Source organism: Halyomorpha halys, unplaced genomic scaffold (assembly GCF_000696795.3).
Source record: "Halyomorpha halys isolate HHAL.00 unplaced genomic scaffold, Hhal_1.1 Scaffold854.1, whole genome shotgun sequence".
NCBI classification, from domain to species: domain Eukaryota; kingdom Metazoa; phylum Arthropoda; class Insecta; order Hemiptera; family Pentatomidae; genus Halyomorpha; species Halyomorpha halys.
Window position 1 is genome coordinate 48,725 of NW_027115045.1, and position 23,542 is coordinate 72,266.

Below are 23,542 nucleotides of genomic sequence, written 5' to 3' on the forward strand. Positions count from 1 at the left end.
CTTCAAATAGGGCTGCTCACAATCCTATAGTTATAACATTTAACATGGTAAAACATATAACATTTCACACAACATCATGAATACCCCTAATATATTATATACGAAAAAGGTAGAAACACTAATACATATATATATTTCCTATTAATTGCTATTAAAATTTTTAAAAAAATTAATTTTAAGGGGGCGCAAAGTAATATTTTACCTAGAAAGGGGGCGGTAGGACAAAAACGTTTGGGAACCACTGCTATATGCCATTGTGATGACCCAATTAGAACCAAATCGAAATTAAAAAATTCCACAGATTAAGGCGAAAAGGACAAACATGCATAACACCTGTATGTACATGAATACAGACGGGTATATTTAAAGAAAATTGAAATAATAGAATTTATAAAATCTATTTAAATTATTCTTCATTGGAGGGGAGAGGTAGTTGAGGAAAAATGTAAAAAAAAATATGCTGGCCAAAGTTTTATTTTTCAAATGTGTTATAAAATCTCAACATCTATACACAGTTGTTGTATTTATAGATATATATCATAACTCAGAGAAATAAACAAACCCCGTACTTATTGATCATCGAAATTATGTATGCTGTAATTGTAGTACGCCGATTAAATCACTGTTGACTTGGCTCACTTGTTTGTTTCGTTGTTTTCCTGTTAGAGATCCGGTTTTTTGGGAGAGGTAAAGGATGTACTAGTATTGAAGTTCTTTTTTATTTCATTGTGTTATTAGAGATTCACCGTGACTTTCGAGGCATTTCGTTGGGTAATGATCGGAAATTATAGGGTACGACGAGAGTAAGAAATTAAACTGGCTGTTCCTCTCCAGGGTGACGGTTAAAAGAACCTACAACCAGGATCTTATTGTATAAGAGCAGAAGGGTTATTGTTCCAAATTTCGGCAGCCAACTGTCCTGTGTAAATTGCTTACATTATAACTGAATTAGCTAAATAATTATGTTTTAATAATGCAATATTAAATTCATTTTTCAAAATAATTTCTGTGCCCTCTTACATCAATTATAGCTGTTTCCTTTGTCTTCTTATGAAACTATTTAATACAAAAAAATATCAACAAATAAATTAAATACAACACGTATCAAGCTATGGCACATTTAAAAAACTATTATTTATTTATGTAATAATCTTGAAAAAAAAAATAAACTAAACAATTCGGGCACATGAAACAAACAACAAGAAAAAAAAATTTCCAAACCTGAAAGATTTGTAATCATTCAGATATTAAATAAACAAAATAAAAATGGTAGAATTAGTGATACTCGTTCATAATACTTAAAAGTGAATTAAATATATATTTTTTTAAGTTCATAATATATGGTATAATTGTTGCACGATTTATTATTTTATGAATATCTAATAATGAAAACAATGTTCGTTTATTGTTTACCCCAATATCTTATCGTTTATATTCAATATTTGTTATTTCTTAAGAAACTAGAATTTATGGTGTGTGGATTTAGACGAGTATGTATTCTGATTTTAGGACACAAGTCATTACTTGATACATCAAAGATTCTATAGAACTAATAACGTAAAAAGGAAGATTATAGTTAATAAATATAAAGGTTTTTAAGAGTAAATGAAAAATGGCCTCATGTATCAATTACAAATAATCAATATTTATAATATTAGAAATATTTTATTATAAATTATAAATTAATAATTTTCATTATTCACTATTTATATGCTACCAAAAATTATACATTACTACAATTCATAAAGGTTCACATTGTTCATACCCAGTTCTGGATAAAGAGATACTCAATGTAAGATATTATGTTTTATAATAAAATATGGATGCTTATAATAAAAAGTCATCAATTCTTAACTTAGCCATAAATCAGTAATTTTTTTTTATATACATTTTTATTGAAATTTAAAACTATATATTATATAACACATTCAGTAAATTTGATCTCAGTTAAAATGGAGTGAAACAGGCGTGTAGAGAACTACCGATTGGTAGCATTTTAATTATTAGTAATTGAAATACAGTATTTTAGTTATGAAGTCTATGCATTGGTATATTTCCATTTTAGTTAAACACGAAGATAACACTTCTATGACTTAATTACTAAAACAGAAGCATTACTGTACCGATGGTATACTACTTTTTCTGAACCGATTAAAATTTTCTTGTGTTCCAGCTTATAAAACTCGTGACAGAATACTAATGTTTTCCAAAAATTGTTTGAAAAAAATCGTCTTATTTTTAAGGGGATCCAAAAAGAGGTCCTAATTAATTAATATAGTTTACTAACATGCCTAAATGTTTTGTTATTATACCTATGAATCACGTGTGTTATCACCAATGATCAATGACTCACATGCTAGAAAAGTTTATCTAAGGTTATCAATAAACGAACAAATAAAAAATCGTTGAAAATATATCATAATATTCATATCTTATCCCTTGAAATGAATAAGATATGAATATGAGATGATAAAAATCGTTTCCCTATTTTTCCTCACTGCAGAGAATGCATGACCTTGTTGTAGTGGTTCCCCAGAACAGGCGTCAAGCCTCAAGAGATATTTCACGGTGTGGAAAAGGCATCTAAACATTTTGCTGACTTATAAACCTGAAGAGTTAATATGAAATGAATTTCAGGAGCTTTCTGTCTGATTTGTAAATTATTTTTGCGTTTGCTAATTCATTTATTGAGAAATTCATTAGGATTCATGGACGAGATAACCATCCTGCGATCCATAGGAACGGAGCAGTAACCAAAAACATCTATCGACATTTCTTATTAATGTATTGTTAGCACTTGCAAAAAATTAATCGTAAAGGAAACTTTTATGCTAATAAATTGACTTAAAAAATGTTTTTATGATGAAACATGAACAACTTTTCCTTGTATAGATCAGGTTAAGGAGAAAATTAGCATATACTACATAAAGAAGTATTTAAAAATGTCCTTTCCGCTGAAGTATTGCAAGTTTTCTTTAAACTGTTAAAAACGTGCAGAATCACTAGGCACATTTGCCGGACTAGCAGTTGTCCCCAGAAGTTACCAATATTAATAACAGGTATATATGCACATATGAATAGATATATGGAATATGTAATAAGGGGAAGTATTTAAATGTTACTGAATTTCGAATTCGAGATTTCGACAGAAATACACGTTTTATAACCCCTTAAATCCGAAACTGAATTTACACATTTAGGTGCGTGTGTGCCTGAGATGTTACATCAACTTTTTCTTTAAAATCAACTATTAGGAAGTGCCACACTGTCAATTTTATCCTTCTTATTTTTATGATTTTCTTAGAATTCAAACGATTTTGATGAAACTCGGTAAATTAATGTACAACTAAGTGGGTTTTAATCAGATATGTTTTATGATCGTTGAAATAGTCAAACAGGGCTTAAATGACGAATTAAAAAAAAAATTACTGCAAAGTATATTTAATTTCACTTATTTGAAATAAATAACCATTTCATGTTTAAATACATGGATAAATACAAAATGTTAGAGTATTTGTAAAAAAAAAAAAAAAAAGAAAAAGAGAAATATGATTTTGTTAGCTTTTCTTAAAGTGATGTATTCTTGAAAAAAAATATTTTCACCTTAAGAAATCTCAAGATATGACTTTGTTTTTAGTAAGTCGAATTTGTGTGAGTATTATACCACCAGCTGCGCTTGATTATGAACTCATTATGCATACAAAATAGGCAGGTATAATTTAAATGAAACCCGAGTGAAAACAAAATTATAATGTACTAATTCAGTTATAAAATCAGGATATAGTGATTTACACATAATGTCATGCTATTCATTGTTATAAACCGTTTCACTATGATAGGTCAAAAATTTAAATGATTTCTTTATATTTAAATCCGAAAGGAAAGTAGGTCACTTCGGCTAGTATCCTTCACAAACATAAATGCTTACGAGATTAAAAACTAATATGTCCGAGTTCAAATACTACTACCTGATGGTTTCCATGTAAAATAGATAGAAAGATAACTGTCTTAAAACTGATTATAACTGCAAAACTTTAGGAAATGGAATAAAATATAAAGCATTATAAAGTGTTTTTTTTTTTCTACCCCTTCAAAGAATATTACTTAGGCGTAAAATTTAGACCGAAATGTAGACAAAAATAAAATCAGCCTCACTTATTTGAGTTAATTATTACTGCACCCTCTACCATATTGTTCTCAACTTTTTTTTTTTTTAATATTTATTTATTGCTATTTACATCTGTACATTATTATCAGATTACATTTAGTAAATCTGATCTAAGTTAAATTGGAGTGTTACAGGCGTGTAGAGAAACTAAACTACCCATTGGTAGCACTCTAATGACATTTTACATTAGCTAGTCTCGTGGCCATCTTCTTTTCAGGCGCCTCGGAGGATTGTCAGGAAGGGAAGAGGATGCAAGGTTAGAAACTAGGGGGTTTGAGTGGTTAGGGAGTTTATAATGGAAGGAGTGATATTTGGTTTGGGCTAGATCGGTTACATAGGGAACATTAAGGTCTTTATGTGTTCTCAATTTCAAATATAATAATTTAACTACATTTCGGATGAAATGAAGATGGTCGTACAACTATCGATCTCCCATTTCATTTTTTATGCTTCTATATTGAACTTTTTGACCTCAAACAGTCGTCACTTGGACTCCAGCTTCCCTAGTAACGAGAGCGAACCACATCCTGCTGGTGATCTGTTGCAGTGGACATCTCGTCAAGGCTGCCTCTAATTCGTCTGCTCTCTCACGCTATTTGGAACCTTCAAAACAAAATACCGTCCTTGTCTTCATTTCTATGGATAGTTGCAGTTTTCTCTTGTATTGGTCCTTTTTATTATTGTTGTTGTTAAAGTGAATTATTTTTATTATAAATAAATAAATCGAATTTATTCAAAAACGGAATGAACAAGAAAAAAAAGCAATACAGTTTCATATTTATTCGATAAAACTTTAACATCTGCATTTAACTAATATTTCTCTCGCAGTATTTTAGTTAATTTTTATGAACCGTTCAGGAAATTGTGTCATTCAATTTATGAACACCCTTCCTACAAAGCACTCTAATAGGTAGTCATAAAAGAGCTAATTTGTTCCTAGATGATTAAACGACCCCCATGGGTACAGGTGAGTGTGTCACTATATCGATGTGTCACCCTATCGATTTCACGATGACTCACTGCCCTAGCGATGATTTATCTTAAAAAATCGATTCTCAAAGCAGATTCTCAGGAAATGCTGACCCTGACTGAGGGTTCCCTTAGTCATTGTCCAAACTGTGAGTCCTTTGCATATTTGATATTTAAATTGCAGACTACCTGAATAGTTTAATGCTCCTTAGGAAATCACCCTTCGCAAAGGTTCAAGCATCATTATGCTCGATCCAACACAGATTCTATAGGCCAAACAAAATTACAAATGTTTTAATAGAGAGAAAAAAATTGTATTCAATAAAGTTGTGCTGCCTAAATTTACGGTGTTCGTAAACGCACAGCATGAGTATGCTAAGTATATCCAGTCAGCCAAATTTGTTTTTAAATTTTTTAAAATATAGGAATAGTGGAGTAAACTTATAATATATAATAGTAATAAATGATTTTTTTTTTAATATCATTTTCGTTCTGTTATTTTTTCTTTTTTATATCTCATTTTTTTTTTCTATTTTATCCTTTCTTTTTTTTATATGTTCTCTCCTATCCCAATACATCTTTCCTCCTCCCCCCCTTTAACAAACATTGAATAAAATTAAAATATAATAATTATAAATAAATAACAATTTATCCATTTCGTATTTTCGCATCTATTTACTATTTAAATAAACTCCTAAAAAAAATATAATAATAACGAACAAAATATGAAATATATGCATGCTATCCTTCCTCTGGATGATCCCTATCCTTATACATTTAATGGTTCTTTACTACAGGTTTTTATTTCAAATATTTTGAGTGAGCAGTCATATTTTCATATCATAATTTTATTTTATTTATTATATATTTTTTATTTTATTTTTTATCTATGAGTGAACACTTAAAACATAATACATATGCTTCTAATTGTAGCAACTTGTGTTATTGCTCTTCAATAAACAAAATTGGTCTCCCTTCTTCCCCGTACCGCATTATAGGTGTTACTTTTTCTACTAATCCTATTTTAGACAGTCACTATGCGAGCAGGGTTAATATTAAGTAACTTCAACCTGCAATGTAATCTAGGGAAGTGTCAAATAATTTTTTTTATCTACCATATATTAACGTTTTCCATTTTTCAAACAATAATTATCAATAAACTAAATATATGATTCACTTTAGATTCATTTCTTTTTTTCTTAACATTTTTTCCAAATATATGCTTATATTAGTTGTATCCTTCTTCTCGCGCGAAGCCAAATAACAATCCGTCCAGTACATTATTCCCCCTGTTTCACTCCTTTGTACTTCTCCTCTCCAGTGATTCGCAACAACCGTTCGATTAATTGTACAAATTAACAGAAGTCATCAATAGATAGCTACGTATAAATAAACCAGAAATAAAACAATCACAGCAGTATAACTGTTCAACAAAAAACAAGTAAATAAATTTAAAAAGAACTGATATATAAATGAATAAAAATGTTTAACCACACAAGTAAATGGATTAAAAAGCTAATAAAAAAATAAAATAAACACAAGTGATTAATATCAGAGCTAATTTCCATGCAGGTGAATTGTATCAAACCCAGGGAGTCAAAAATAATATTTTCCGCCAAGATCTCTATATCACTGATGCTACCACCTAGGTCTTCCAAGAAGCTCCTCGTTCTATTTGATATTGTTCCGCGAGGTCCAAACCAGAGACCTCTCACAGTGAAATTTCGCAATTTCGTCGAATAGGTGTTAGCGGGGAGCCCAATAAATTATTGGCATTACTATTATGTTATATCTTTGTATAAAATAGCTCTCTATAAATTAAATATGTGAAATTAAAATATATAATATGTATACTTTCTGATTATTTGCGGTTCCAATCTCGAGAAATTATTCTTAACTACTTAACCATAATCCTAGGCGAATTAAACATACTTAGATATTTACGGTACATTGCGCTCTACCATATCTTTCTTCTGCGATGAATTATTATAGTGCAAGAGCCGGGAAGAAAAAAAGGCAGTTATCTCATCCCAATTTTTTATTATTTCAATGAATGTATAATTACTAGTCAAAATTGATGAGTCTGCCAAGTATAAGTAGGAGGAATAAAAAATGGCGGCTGTTTCAAAACCTTAAAAAAACATTAATTTTTCATTCGGAGCCTTTTGCTGAAATATTAGCCCTGAAAGAGCTATTTACGTCAAATAGTTCTCGAGATATAGCTTTTTAAAAAGCAAAATTTCTTAAAAATCTACTGAAAGATTAGTAGTTAGTTAATTTATTTTGAGAAATATATATCTCAGCAACTATGAGACGTACAGATGTCTATTAGCACTCAAATTAAAGCTAGTTTAATGGACTATAAAGAAGTTTATGACCTTTACCTTCGTAGGAATAGTAGTTTTCATGATATTTGCTAAATTAAATTGATTTATAGTTGTTCATACAATAAGTTTGATTTATGGAAAACATCATTTCAGAAACCATTGGACGTACAGATGTCTGCCTTCTCAAAATAAAGGAAATTTAACCTACTATAAAGTAGTTTATGACACTTATCTTCTTAGGGATAGTAGTTTTTATGATATTCACATATGAATATAAATTTGGCAAATTAAAATTTGTCGAATAACTATAAATCAATTTATTTTACCAAATTTTATGTAAACTGTTACTCCTACGAGTAACGAACTACTTTATAGTTCATTAAACTAGCTTTAATTTGAGTGCTAGTAGACATCTATACGTCAAATGGTTTATGTGATATAAATTTTTCAAAATAAATTCACTAACTACTGATCTTTCAGTACGTAACATACATTTTTATGAAATGTTGCTTTTTAAAAAGCTATATCTCGAAAACTATTTAACGTAAAAAACTCTATTAGGGTTCATGTTTTAAAAAAATTACTCTTCTTTAAACGACGTTCTCTTAGGTTTTCTTGATTTGTTCCTACTTTTTAAGATATAGAGCTCCGAATGAATTTTTTTTTTTTATTGCTTTGAAACAGCCGCCATTTTTTATTCCCCCTACCTATACTTGGGAGACTCATCAATTTTGACTATTAATTATACATAGTTTTCATTAAAGCAATCAAAAATTGGGGTGAGATAACTGCTTTTTTTCTCCTCTAGGGCTCTTGTACTATTAGTATCTTCATGGGCTATTGTGTTCTCATATTGTTACAATGGAAACAGATCGCTTTGAAGAAGGGTCGAAACAGCCAAAGAAAAAATGTAATATGTCAAGTGACTTTTGGAAATTTTTGTACCGTTAGCATTGTAATAATACAATTGATAATGAAAGAGTAAGATCCATGAGAGGAGATAGGCCAAGCTGTCAGGGCTTAGCAACACACGCCTCATCCTGGTTAACGGCTTAGCTAAGATTAGATAATCATTTGTTTGTCTTATGTCGCAATTCCATTATTTTCTTTAGTCGATATTACTGAAATATGAGTTTAAATTTTTTTTTGGAAGATCGTCGATGATATTTTATATAACATAAAAGGAAGATTGAGTGCGGTCAAAACAACTCAAATAGTAAATAAACTATTTATATTGAGCCTACGTATCGCCCTACTTCGTCAAGGCTGAACAAGATACAAACAACTAAAATAATGTAACAAAGTAACAGAATAAATAACATGAAATAAGAGTAAACTTTTGCTAAAAATTATTTGAAATATGTGAAAGTTTGTATAAAAATGAATAAAGTAGATTTACTTTGTTCATTTGTATATGACAATAATTTATTTACACTGGATCGCCTAAAAATCAGTAAATTTAATTTTTTCATTTTAAATAAACTTTCACTTACTCTAAATCATTTTTAGCTATACCGTAGGTTACTTTTATTCCATGTTATCATTTTTTTATTTGTTACATTATTTTCATACAATTCATTAGAGCTGAAAAAAATTTATTTGTATCCTTTTTAGTCCTGATGAAAAGATACAACTAAATCTGAAGATGGAAGATACAGATGATGAAAAGATACAATAAAATCTTTTTTAGAGTAGATGAAGCTCGGCAAAGTGGGGCGAAACGTAGGCTCACAATAAATAATTAATAAAAACTTGAGTTCTTCTGAAAAATTACAAATTAGTCTGAAAAATATACCTTATCACGATATTTGAAAGCCAGAAATTCAATAATCTAGATAAAAGGATTGGATTAATGGATATCTAATGACAAAAAGATATATTTTTGAGGCCGGTTCGAAAGTTCTACAAAAATTCATAAAAATTGATTTTACAAAGTACTTAGATATATGTTACTTCAGTCATTCTCAAAGTTCAATTGTTTACAGACCCAACCATCGCAACCGCTCTGATGAAGATTACAAGATGGGTCGAAACATCAGAAATAATAAATAGTTGAAAAGTTTCTTCTTCACCGCATGTCACACCATCTCTATTAAATACAGAGATATACGTTACATATTTAAATATAAGAAATAATTCTTATAATAGGGATTGCGACATCGAATAATGACCGCCTCATTATTTTCAGAGATCATCTTTCTTTGAGGATTTTTAATTAATGACTTCTCTGCTAGGTGAATCTTGTTCAACCTGTTTGTTTTTATCCTGATTTTCAAGGTCACTTATGCATCGTTTATACACGGTTACTATTACTACAAATAAATTATCTTATTCTTAGCATTACTTGTAAATTATCTTTTAAGTAATGCTATTCTTTTTCTTCCTATATTTTGCTAATCGAGGAATGATGACGCCTCTCATTACGTAAAACACCTAGATTCTAAAATGTAAAATAAATAAAAAAATAGATGTTTAATAATGACAGAAAATAAAATGAAACAACCATTTATGGAATAACAAATTTCCTTATAACCCTCATCTCATGGGACCTGAAAGGAAATATAGGATTGTTACAGACAGAAACATTACTGCTTGGCACAAATCTGAAAATCTTATAATCTTAAATTGTGGGATTTTAGTAGTTTCAAATTATGGAATACAAAGATCCTAGTTTTTTAAATATTAAAAAGTAGTACGATATAAAAGAATTTTTTCTCTCGGAATGCAAAAGTGCAGTCTTCCAAATATTCATGGACCTTATTTTATGATTCCATTATAAAAAGAAAATGAAATCTATCAACTTGTTTGATTAACCGATTCACGATTCAGCCTGCTGCATAATACACCTCATATTAATAAACAAAACCTATAATATTAAAGTAGAGGCAGTTTTTTTAAAGGTTGTGTTTTGTATTTAAATAATGTATTGCATTTTATAGATAAATTTTTGTATAAGAAATTACATACATATTATACACTAATGACATGTACAATACGAACAAAAGGCACCGAATGACCACTTGATCAGATTAAAATTCATTAAGGAGGAAGTGCGGAGGCCTTTTCCGCGTCTGTTGCCTAGAAGGATAACGTGTTGAGGATGCAAGGTTGCAGGAGGAACTACCAGAATCGATTATCCTATATGGCGAAGCAGCCATAGAGAAAATATAGGGAAGTGGAATAAATAAAATATAATAAGGTTTAAAGTTATTTCATTTCCTAACAACGAATATTCACAATAAAAATGATGATAGAAATAAAATTTTAAATTGTTAATAATAAATAATGAGTCAGTAATGTTCAATTATCTATGTAGACGTTGTGACCCAATTAGGCTCGTGTTTTGGCAATCTACTTGAAAGAACAAAAAAAAGAAAAAAACAAATCCTTGTAGCAATTATTATGAAGTTATAAATTATTACGTTTTAAATAAAATTTGCATTTTAAAGTAATGATAAAAAGAAACAAATTACCATGTTATGAAAATTAGTGTTTCATCATTTACTTGATGTTGCTTCCTCACGAACGAAGGTAAGCATGTAGGGATTGAAAACAAATTTTTCTCATTAAAAGGAAAATTTTCTTTCTTATTTTACGTTTAAGTAATGAAGGAACAAATTTAATTTTGTTTCCTTCCAGTAGGTCTGTAGTGAAATCGAAGTTGATGCGATTTTGACGAAATTTTTAGTGGTTGCGTGAGTTTCTTAGACGGTCCAATGTCGATTTCATCTATAATTTTAAACTGTTTTTCAGAAACAGTTTTACAATTCGGCTCAAAATTTAAGGATATTCGGTTAGTAGCATATGCATGGTCTGATATTCATTTTATCAAATTCTACCTCAGGAGTCAAAAAAGTTATTTCCTGGTTAGACCTATACTTCGATAAACAAAACTTAAAATTTGGCCTAAGATTATTACTAAGTTGTCGATTATTGTTGACATGGTCAAGGATAGATTTTTCAAAATCTCGCACAACCGTCACAGTATGTCCCAATTAATGGTATCCACTTTATGAGAATGAGTGGACCTCAAGAGGACTTCAGAACCCACTAGTTTGACTTATTGTACCAGTGTAACAGAAAATAATTTTCTTCCACAGTCGGATTCGAACCCGGGTCCTTTTTTCTTTTTTTTTTTTGTAAGTTAAAATTTCAGCTGTGGCTCTTGTGTAGTTATGGTTTTTAGAGTAGTAATTAAACTGATATAAATAACCATTCATAGATTTTTAGCGTGAATTAACAAAATTATGTAAGGGACAATTCAATGTATTTTATGTTTTCCTATATGACCTTATAAATTATCAAGTGTTATGTGTGAAAATATTTTTTCTTAAGATTTCTTCTGTTGGGTTTTACATGTTAATTGAGAAATGAGTTATATCCGGTGGGAAAAAATACTACTGGCATGTCACGGCTTGAAAATTAAATGTTTTCTAAGTTACAAAAAACGCATTGATCTCTTTGTAGATAATATGATATTTTGTATTACACTAATAATTTCGAAGTTGTAATTCCTTTTACGGATACATAACAAAGAACGTAATGAAAAGATTATTTCAATTCCTTTTTTAAATTTGGAGTCATATTGACTACTGGAATTACTGCAAAGGACTAATTTAGTCACTCTGGTAGAACGATGACATATCTAAAAAATATTAAATTTCACAATAATATCAAGAAACTCAATAGCTTTTACTAAAAACTAACAACGAAAATAAAATATAGGCCTTATAATCATATATCAAATCTTTTTTAGTGAAAAGGATTTAGTTTTTTGTGCCTCGTGCAAAGTTTTAGTATTTAGCAGTTGTATAATTGTTCTTCCGTTGCGACTATATGCCGTCAGACCTAGCAGGTGATCTTGTTACGTTTGATCCTGTGAGCTTGTTACAATTATTGTTGTGGATGCGGTCGTCCTTGTCCTTGGAGGAACGATCCACGAGTTAATTCGTAACACACAATGAGAACTTATGCAATACCAGTAGCCCTGGGGTACCAATTTGCTAAAAGAAGCAGAGAAGTACAAAAAAAATAATGATTAATTCAGAGTATTTCTTGTGAGGGGATTGACTTTTATTCCCTAAAAGAATGTGACATGTAGTTCAACACCTGTTAAGAATTTTATGTTTTTGATTAGGAACTTAAATGATGTAAATCAACCGAAATGGAGGCCAATCTAAACACCTGGGTATTTCCAAAAAATTCTTTTAAATAAAAACTTAGGATTCCAGAGCACACAGTTTTTAAGATATCAGAATTCCTTTTATAAATCGCCTGTATATTGAAAGAAACGTAATGAGGATTAATATACTCATTCGGCAGGGAACCTCCCCATTGCAACTCTAGTTGAAGAATATAATGAGTTAAAATCCTATGAACGCATACGGAGATTATTTTTTTTTTATTTTCATCAGTCTAAGTGAAATTCTGATAATTTGTCTGACGAAGAAAAATATTTCCGAGTGTCCAAAAAAAAAAAAGAAAATAATAAAATTTGATAATACGAATAAATAATAGTTTTGAAAATGGGTTTTAAAACAAAAAATGTCAACAAATTTAGTAAAAAATACGAGGTATCTGCATTACTTGACCAACAAATATCTTTTTTCTTTTAGTTAATTGAAGACATTAAAACCTTAATGTCTTAAATTGTTTTGCATCCTTACATTATAGTACCTGTATTTTATTAACTATATCTTTACATTATATTGCCTGTATAATAACAACTATTGCAACTGCAGCCTGCTCTACTGTTCGTCATCTTATTTCATGAATGACTTGCAAGGGCGCGCGCTCACGTAACCGAGAATCTCATGTTCCTGCAAAATCATCCATTTTGAAATTGTACACGTGCCAAGTTAAAAGATAGTCTATTACTATATTTTTTTTTTTTTTTTATCAATTGAAAATAAAAAACTCTTTATTATTGGCTTGCAGCTCCTGAAAATTGCTTTCTCTATGACATACGAGTACTAAGAGCATATTCAAACACAAACGTTTATATTAAGTCGCTATAAAAGTGAAACACATGAGGAAATAAAATCCAAGGTTCAATGCTTTTGACTGATAATGGTTCGCATCGTACTTGTGTGATACTTCTAAGTAAGAATTTGCAATACTATTATGCTTCCTGATGTTTTATACGAATACGAAGGAAGAAAAAATATCGCGATAATCTGGAGCTGAATATTTTAAGAATGTACCATTAATAAATCAATTGATTTAATTTTATTTCGATATAGATACGTTACTACAGTTAAGTTTTAATTACAAATGATAATAGAATAAATATAGATTTATGAACTAATTAAATCCAAAATAATTATTATTTTTCGGCAGTACGACTCCGAACAACCTACTAAAATGAATGATAACTCCTCTCAGTCACTGGATATTAATCATTTAGTGCAACTGAAAAAATGCATTAAAGATGAAATTAGAAAACGCTATATCTCTAATTTATATTTAAAATTTTTTTATTAAATTTATATATTTAATTTATTAAATATATTTATTTATCTTGATTACTCTCGGCAAATAATGACATATTATTACTGTATTTAAAGTAGGGATTCAAATACATTCACCTCTTTTTGTATATATGCTTAAAGCCTTCTTTCATAAACGACTTATCTAATATAAAAATAATGTTTCATATAGGACTGATAGTTCGTGAAATTAGTGTGTTCAAACAAACTGTTAAACTTTATATAATAGTACAGGTTAATACCGACCCTTATCGTTATCTTTATGTCAAGCAGGAATTATACAAATGAAATAAATTCAATATTTGATTTTTCTGCCCCTTAGCAATTTTACAATTGCTATAGCGGTTTAGTGGTAAAATTATTTAATGCATAGTATTATATTATTATATATGTAATTTTGTTGAATTATCGCACAAAAAAAAAAAATTGTGTTTAATATGGATTCAATTGCGTGAGCTCCTTACATTCTACCGACTCGTACATTTGGCCGGGACGTTAATCCGGCGGCTTGGAGACAGGATAATCAATCCAAGTGAGCTAGAACGGGGATATTATCTTATCAAACCACTTATCTAGATCAGTACTGGGCTATTTTAAGCCGTGAACCTGGAGTTTGTTATTTATATTCAGTACTTTTCGAAAATAGTTCGCTGCACTATTGTTTCAACGAAGGAAAGAGGCCTTGAGCGATGAAAAATGTAGTAATTTCTTCAAAATGAATAAATACACATTTGAATTTAAAGGTTCCTATTGGACCATGGTTTAAGTTCCATATTCAGAGGAGGTTTCGTATTAAAAGCTGGTTCCATATTAATAACAGATCTCATATCAAAAGTAAGTTTAAAATTAAAAGCTGGTTCCATATTAAAAACAGATCTCATATCAAAAGTAAGTTTAAAATTGAAAGCTGGTTCCATATTAAAAGCAGGCCCATATCAAAAGTAGGTTTAAAATTAATAGTTAGTTCTCATATTAAAAGCTGGTTCCATATTAAAAGCAGGTTCCATATCAAAAGCAGGTTCCATATCAAAAGCAGGTTCCATATCAAAAGCAGTTTCCATATCAAAAGCAGGTTCAATATCAAAAGTAGGTTTAAACTTTAAAGTTAGTTCTCATATTAAAAGCAGATTCCATATCAAAAGCAGGTTCAATATCAAAAGTAAGTTGAAAATTAAAAGCTGGTTCCATATTAAAAGCAGGTCCATATCAAAAGCAGGTTCAATATCAAAAGTAAGTTTAAAATTAAAAGCTGGTTCCATATTAAAAGCAGGTCCATATCAAAAGTAGGTTTAAAATTAATAGTTAGTTCTCATATTAAAGCAGGTTCCATATTAAAAGCAGGTTCCATATCAAAAGCAGGTTCCATATCAAAAGCAGTTTCCATATCAAAAGCAGGTTCATTATCAAAAGTAGGTTTAAAATTTAAAGTTAGTTCTCATATTAAAAGCAGGCTCCATATCAAAAGCAGGTTCCATATCGAAAGTAGGTTTAAAATTAAATGTTTATTTTCATATTAAAACCTGTTTACATATTAAAAGCAAGTTCCATATCGAAAGTAGGTTTAAAATTAAAAGCTGGTTCCATTATAAAAGAAGGTTCCATACCAAAAGTAAGTTTAAAATTAAAATCTGTTTCCATATTAAAAGCAGGTTCCATTTAAAAATCGAGTTCCATAAAAAAAATCAGATTCTATACTAAAAATAGATAGCAATAAATATGTCAAATTTTACAAAAAATAATAGAAAAATTATAATCCACAAATGTAAAAAAGTATTAGAGAATATAACTATTAAATTTTCTGTAGTATAATCCATATTTCTTGCCCAAAGTTGGAGAACATGTAGTTATTAAACACCAGAAAAAAAAATCATATTTTTGCAGTTCGATATATAATGAGTAAATAAAAAAATCAATTTAAATCATACGATTTTCACTATCTTTCTTTTTCTAAATTAATTATTGAAACAGATTTTTTATATGTAATAATAACAGTAGACTCTTTAAAAACTAATAACTAATTAATCTAACTCTTTAATAACTAATTAAACTAAATTTTTAATAACTAGCTATAAATTTTCTATAAACCTTATGTGGTTCAAAATATGATGTGTGATCTTCAATAATCACTAACGCGCTGAGAACTTAATCGACATGAGTAGGAAGATATAATTAAAAACTTTAATAGATATGATTTTATCTAAAGTACTAATTCAATTACATACGTTTGAGCAAAATATAAACTAACGATATACTAAAATATTCAATTCATTATTGTTCTAAATTTAAACAAGCATTTGAAATGTGATCAATAGACTTACACAATAGGGACACACGCGGTCTCACCGCACTATATGTAACTGCCAAAAATGTGGTTTTATAAAACCAGCTATAATTAGCAACAGAGTAACACTAGAATCTAAATTAAACAAAGCATCAATGGAGAGATAACTTTAAGCGTATCATTCAGATACAATCAGAATTGTCGAAGTTGTATCAAGTCGAAGAATCAACTTTTCAAAATATTTCATTAGTTACTGTTTCTTGTAATGTAAATAGTCATACGAAAATCGAATCCGATTGTCTTTGCATAAACTATTTTAATAAACATTTTAATTACAGATGAGTATTATGAGATATTTCAAGTTAATATAAATTTAAATTTTTAAAAAATCTAGTCTCATCAGTAGCGTAAATTTAATAATAATTTTTACTAACTCTCTATTTTTTTTTTCTTTTATGGACTACTTGTTGATGATCATTCTTTTGTTGTCTAGCAGTGAATCGAATAATCTTCGTTGTAACCAAACTAAAAGTACAAAGTAGAATAACCATCACAAGTAGGTGCGCCTAACGGTTTTCTGATGTTTCCACTTAACTAAAAGGCCTCAAAAGGTGTGATCGAAGACAGCGTCATTTTTTTTGGGAGGGGGGGTTCAAAGGATATTTTATGTATTTTTAACATTTTAATGGATACAGTAACAATAAATAACTTTTACATAAAATGGAAATTAAATTAACTTTTATAAGCCAGATTAGCTGCTGTAATACAATTCGAACGCCAAGCACACATAATCACACAGGTTGTAATAGAAAACATTTTGCTTTAACCTGAAACCTAGTTCCATCTCCCTTTTTAGTTTACTACTCAAGCGGCGAAGCTAGTATCTGTCAGAATGAAGGCGTTCCATTTCTGTTCATGTATTTTATTTCTAATATAATTTTTTTTATTTCTTTCTATCACTATTAAATATTTGTATTTTTCTATCATACAGCAGGTAGGGCCACTTTCTCATGTTCACAAATGGAATAATCGCTGGTCTCCAAACCGTATCATTAAATTCAGGATCAGTCATCAAATTAGCGTAGCAGATGGTTACTAAGTTGTTAGTCACTCAAAGTGTCATTCTGTCATTGAGTAAATAACCTTATTGAGTTCCGTTGCTGTTCCTTTTGTTCTCGATAACTTTCAGGAAACAACAGAATCACCAGATGACACGAGGCGAATTTGCTACCAAGTTTATTACCTTCTTAATTGACACAGCAGCTTTTAGTAGTTTTTTTAGAGTTTTTTCTTAGAGGTAACGTGGCTGTGGGAGAGCTCAGTGATTAAGTCTTGATTCGACCCTGGGGCATGTCTTAGTTCAAATAAAGTGGTTATCTGAACCTTCAATTGGTAACAGTGTAGCAGAAAGATGTGTTGAACTGAAAGATAAAGACAAAAACATTTAATTCGCAAGATTTCTCAAAATAGTGATAATGAGCTTAACAATCAACAAGAGACTGAAGCAGTCATATACTTTTCACAATATGTTTCATTTTGACTTGAACTTTTAATTTTACAATTAAAAAAAAAATTAAAAGTTTAAATTATACAAGGTTTAGTTGAACTTTTATTTAATTGGGATACATTTAATTTTTCTCAAGAAAAAAAAGTTAATATCCTTTCCATAAAATCTACTGCATTTTTATATTCAATACAGCGTGTATTATCCGAACTGGCAGAATATTCGCGTGTAGTACTGGAGTGAAAATATATTATTTCTATCTTTCCACCTCCATTTTTAAAGGATATATTTAGTTAAATTCTTCATTCTACAAAAAAAATTGTGTTTCGTGGAAGCATATTGAAAAAAAAACACTACAAAGATTACACAAATTATAATTCGAATAATTTATTTATTATATCGCTAAATAATAGACAATAACATATCCACTCTCGCACACTATCATAATTGTTTGGGTGCAAAGTCCAATACAACAATTGCCTGCTGTATGTTAGATGATATCTGTCCAGATCTGTTGGAGTTTAATTATTCAGAATGATAATGATTAGTACCTAGAATGATTCCTGAGTTTTTAATTTATTCCAAAAGCTATATTTAAAAAATAAATAAAATTTGAATGATTTTTCGTAGAAACCTGGAAAAATACCTTTGAAAATAGGGTTCTACTTCTAAAAGTGCAATAGAAAATTGAATAAAATCTTTATCTTTATTAATAATCGATTGATTTCTTTTCTTTTTTTCGAATTGGTCATAATGTTAAAATGGCAGATAGTATGACTATTATCTAGGATCGTCGTCAGTATCTTGGAGCGAAGGGTTAATTTTAGCTGATCTCATTATTAGATGTATTTATTTATCTTTATACAAATCTATTTTAGTTACAAATTCATTTAAAATCAATAAATAACATTTATTATATTATCTGCCAGGAATTATTTTTAACATGTATTTGTAAATGTCATAAACAATTAATCATATTTATTAATAGTTGGAACTATTTATACTTCATTTATTGAGAAAACGGCAACTATACGCGATAAATATCAAAGGTGAACCGATAATGCCATTCAGAAACGGAGTTCATAGCCCTGCCTAGATATCGGTCAAGGGCGGCTCTGTGACGGTCGTTAAGCAGTGGCTGGCCTTCTGCACAACGTCCTTATAGTCCATCTAATCACTTTATTACTATTATTTTATGGTATAACTATATTTACAATACTTATTATAATCATCCGGTTCATATTAAACAAAAACAGCACCTACGTATCATTCAACTACGCTGTCATCAAAGAGGGTTTTTAAACCACCGTCTCCACCCCTAAACCACTAAATGTTTATTTAAATATATTGAGAATGTTTAATTTATTTTAATAAAATTTTAACATCTGCTTCCTTAGAGTATAAATTATTCTATTCATTCATTTTCATCTGTCACAGCCTAATGACATACGGAGGGGATTGGCCTAATTAGTAAAGGAACAAACAAAATGCGCGTAAAAATAAAAAAAACATTCTTAATTTTTTTTAAAAAATACAAGAATTTAGGTATACCATAAAAAAAAAAAATATTTGCCGAGAAGTAGAAAAATTACTTGGTTTATGTTTCAAATGTACCAAGGTAATAAAATAATACTCTTCAAAATATAAATAACTAAATACAATCGATAAAAATGGTTTAATATAGAACTTAAGATGCAGAGAAAACATAAAGAATAATAAATTCCCGATGATCAACGTATTTTGTGATTAATAAAACAAAAACAAAAAAAGAAACAGAAAATTTCTTAATAAACCAGCAGAAAATTGAAAAGCAGAAACATTAGTCTAATCGTTAAATAGCAATAAATAATAGTAATAGCAATAGTTTTCGTATTTTAAGGAGATCCATAAAAAATATGAATTCCTCACTCATTTTATTTTGATGATCTGACTCTGTCCACCTCTTTCGCGCCTTTCACTGGTGGCCAACTACGTACCACGGTATAATAAAACAGGCATCACTTTGGGAGCAAAGTAACCAAAATCTATGGTATATTATTTCAATATTCCACTTTATAATAATTAATTAAACTTTTATAGGCCGGCTAAGATGTGCAAAGGAAGATCGTGTTAAATTTATATAAGCATGTAGGAAACGATTATTGGTATCGAGAAATATTAGTATCATTTCCTGGGTTAGATAGATATTCTCCAGTAATATTAAACCGTATCTAGAATATTACACATTTTATTATTTATAATTAAATATTTTTTATAATATATTATACTACTATATATTGCATATAATATAGCACGTATATATGTCTTTTTGCAGATGTACCTATCGCAGTTCGGCTACCTACCACCATCAGTAAGGAACCCTTCTTCCGGAATGCTTTTATCAGAGGAGGCCATGACAGACGCCATAAAAGAATTTCAGGCGTTTGCAGGACTCAATGTAACAGGTGAGTACTCTAGTTCCTCGAAGCTGTTACTAATGTTAAAGTTGTCACTATTTCACGGTCACCTAGTATCAGTATTGGACAACCTATATCTTTCATATCTCCTCATCGGTTAGGTAATGCTAAACGCTTCTAGATTTTCATCGATCCTGAATTACTATCTTTATCAATATCAGTTTAAAAATTCATGGACCTATCGGATTTACAAAATGACTATTTAGGCCCTGGATAATCCTACAGAGCATATACTAATTATCAATTCTATTTTTATATAAATATTATGTAACTAGAGCTAATTTCATTTAATGATATTACACTTTATATTGAGAAATAATAAACCGCAACATGCTAAGGAACCGCAATTCCTGACCAAGCATGAATCTTATTTATCAAATGAAGGCTAGCAATTATGGATGATCCAAAATAAAAATAAATGGTAAAATATAATAAATAAATTGATATAAACTAATAATAATACTTATTCATTTTAAAACTAATAGGACAAAATTGGTTCTTGTAATTTCGTTATCCACAGTTTCTTTTAAAATCTCTAGATATGATGGATCTTTTAGTAATGGATTCATTTTTGTTTGGTTTTTTCTTAGTTCGACCTAACATGAATAAATAATTCCAATTCGTTTCCGTAAGTTTTCCAATGAGGTATTATTAAATCTTTATGTAAAAAATCCTTATTTTATTTAGGAATCCAACTTGCAGGGAGCTTTAGGCTAAATTGGAAAATTAGAATTTTGGGTCATACTAATGAAATTCCGTAAATGAAATAAACGATATCTGTATGAAATATATATTTAATTATTAAAAAAATATTTGAAAATTTGAAAATAACAAACTATAATTTTTGGAGCAACAGATTTTCAACAAAAAACTCAACATTGACAGTTTATTTTAATTGCTCATTAGCAAATGAAAACACAAACAATAAAAAATAAACTACGTTTAACCGTTATCCATGATCTATTTAAAACGCCGATTTAGTGGGAATTTTGAGGTAGATCAGCCGCTTCAACAAATGAACGGATGTTGTTATGAATTCTAGCCAGGTCCAGAGCAATGTGCGATGCGGCGCGTTGCTTATAGAGCGACTCGCTCATAGTTCTTTGTCCACTTTATACTCTTATTTTCGCCGTATCAAAATATAAGGTACTTAATATATATGATGTATTTTAATACTTTACTAAAATGTCTCTTGTTTACCTATGAACCTTTGAAGTCTAGATCCAGATAAAAAATCAACCCTTCCCTCCGAGACACTGACGATGATTCTAGGTATTCGTTTATTTTTAAATTATGATCAATTCGAAAAAAAAAAATCATCGAAATCAGACGATTTTTAACAAAGATACAGATTCATATTGAACCTTTAGAAGTAGACCCCTGTTTTAAAATGTATTTTTGTTGATAACTCACGAATCATTCTAGACACTAATCACTCTCATTCTGAATTGTTAAATCACCAACAGTTGTCATCTAAGACACCTCAAATAATTTTCGTATTGGACTTTGTGCCCAAACAGTCAAGAAAATCGTGTGAGTGGACAAACCACATATTTTATCATCTATTATTTAGTGATATAATAAATAATTAATTCGAATAATAATTTGCTTAATATTTGCTACGGTTTTCTTCAATATGTTTCCACGAAGCACAAAATATAGAACCCCTCTTTAAACATAACGTTATATCATAATAAATCAGACTAAATATTTTAGGCGTTGTTTTTTAAAAATAGATTTTGTTTGGACATTTTTAAAAATATCCAGAAAGCCTTCTTAATCCCTTGAATTATGATGACATCAGCTTGTTACGTAATACAATTTTAGGTCAAATACCTCCGCGTAGGATCCTCCTCAGATAAGACTTTTCGTCTAAAATTAGTAAATACTTTTTGTGTATAAATTATGTCAAACATACCTACAGTAAAAGTTTCTCACCCCAAATTCATTAAAAAAAAAATTATCAAATTCTGTACAGAACTTTCACACTAAAATATAGGATTAAAAGTTTGCATTAACAATCTAAAATATTTTTGCTTTACTATATATTACATTATTTAATCCAATCTGCGATACATCATATCCCTGATTTGAATATTTATTAAATAGTAACTAGCCTCCACATTTTTTATTTACAAATTTAGTAAGAAATATGTGTTTCTAAGATGAATTTATTTTATTTCTGTTTATAAATATCATTATGTTTTATAAAAAATATTTTTAACTATATTTACTTAATTTTTTCCTATGTTTGACTTTTCGATATAAAACTCTGTAACCATTGAGGATTTTTTTTTTTTTTTATCTGTAACAGTTATAACTATTACTTCATTCCATAAATACAATTTTCAACAATAGCAATTTTTTTTAAATAATCTCGACATTAGATTTGCTAATTAAAATATAATTAGCAGCTGATACGCCATGAGGTCAGGCTAGTACTGACTCATGATATAAAAAATTATGAAAAGCCAAAGCCGAAAAAAAAGGTTACTTCCTGATAAAAATGAGTTGACCTTTTTAGAGTAGTAATATTGGTGCGCGTTATTCTCACTTACTCATCTATACAAATTCTTACCAACTAGATTAGATGAGCTACAAACCTAATAATAGGTGAAACTTGTTTTTAGCCTGTAGCCGGCGAAAAAATATAAAAATTAAAACTAACGTCCAGAGGACTTTTGTAAAACCTTTACTTATTTTTCAATATTTTCCACTTAATGGGCACTGCTAGTGTTAGTGCAAAGCAACTTATAACAAAGCAATTATAACAAACTCCAGTTTTCTATAATTTATGCTCGTCAGAAATAATTATTGGATAACTCCATAACTGGAGTTTGTTATAATTGCTTTGTTATAAGTTGCTTTGCACTAACACTAGCAGTGCCCATTAGTTGGAAATATTGAAAAATAAGTAAAGGTTTTATAAGTCTTCTCGACGTTAGTTTTCATTTTTATATTTTTTTCGCCGGCTACAGGCTAAAAACAACAAGTTTCACCTATTATTAGGTTTATAGCTCATCTAATCTAGTTGGTAAGAATTTGTATAGATGAGTAAGTGATAATAACAATCTGACTCACAGAGGTTACATCAACCCGCACCAATATTACTACTCTAAAAAGAGTCAACTCATTTTTATCAGGAAGTAACCTTTTTTTTCCGACTTTGGCTTTTCGTAAATTTTTATATCACGAGTCAGTACTAATCTGATGAATATTAACTATTATCAAAAATAAAAATTTCCAAGCACTTGTTAATAAAATTATAAATGTACATTAATTAATATACAAGGATAAAAGTCTTTCAATTACCAGTGGCTATATTTATATGCTAGTAAAGGAACAGAAG

At 29.3% G+C, this 23,542-nt stretch overlaps 1 protein-coding gene across 1 annotated transcript in view; it reads left to right on the forward strand.

Annotated features, from left to right (window-relative positions):
• The window catches only part of LOC106686639 (matrix metalloproteinase-14-like), a 44,905-nt gene that overhangs the window by 14,221 nt on the left and 7,142 nt on the right, over positions 1-23,542 (forward strand). The window contains exon 2 of the mRNA XM_014430033.3: positions 20,052-20,181. Coding sequence (XP_014285519.2) covers positions 20,052-20,181 — 130 coding nt within the window. The remainder of the gene's footprint in view (positions 1-20,051; positions 20,182-23,542) is intronic.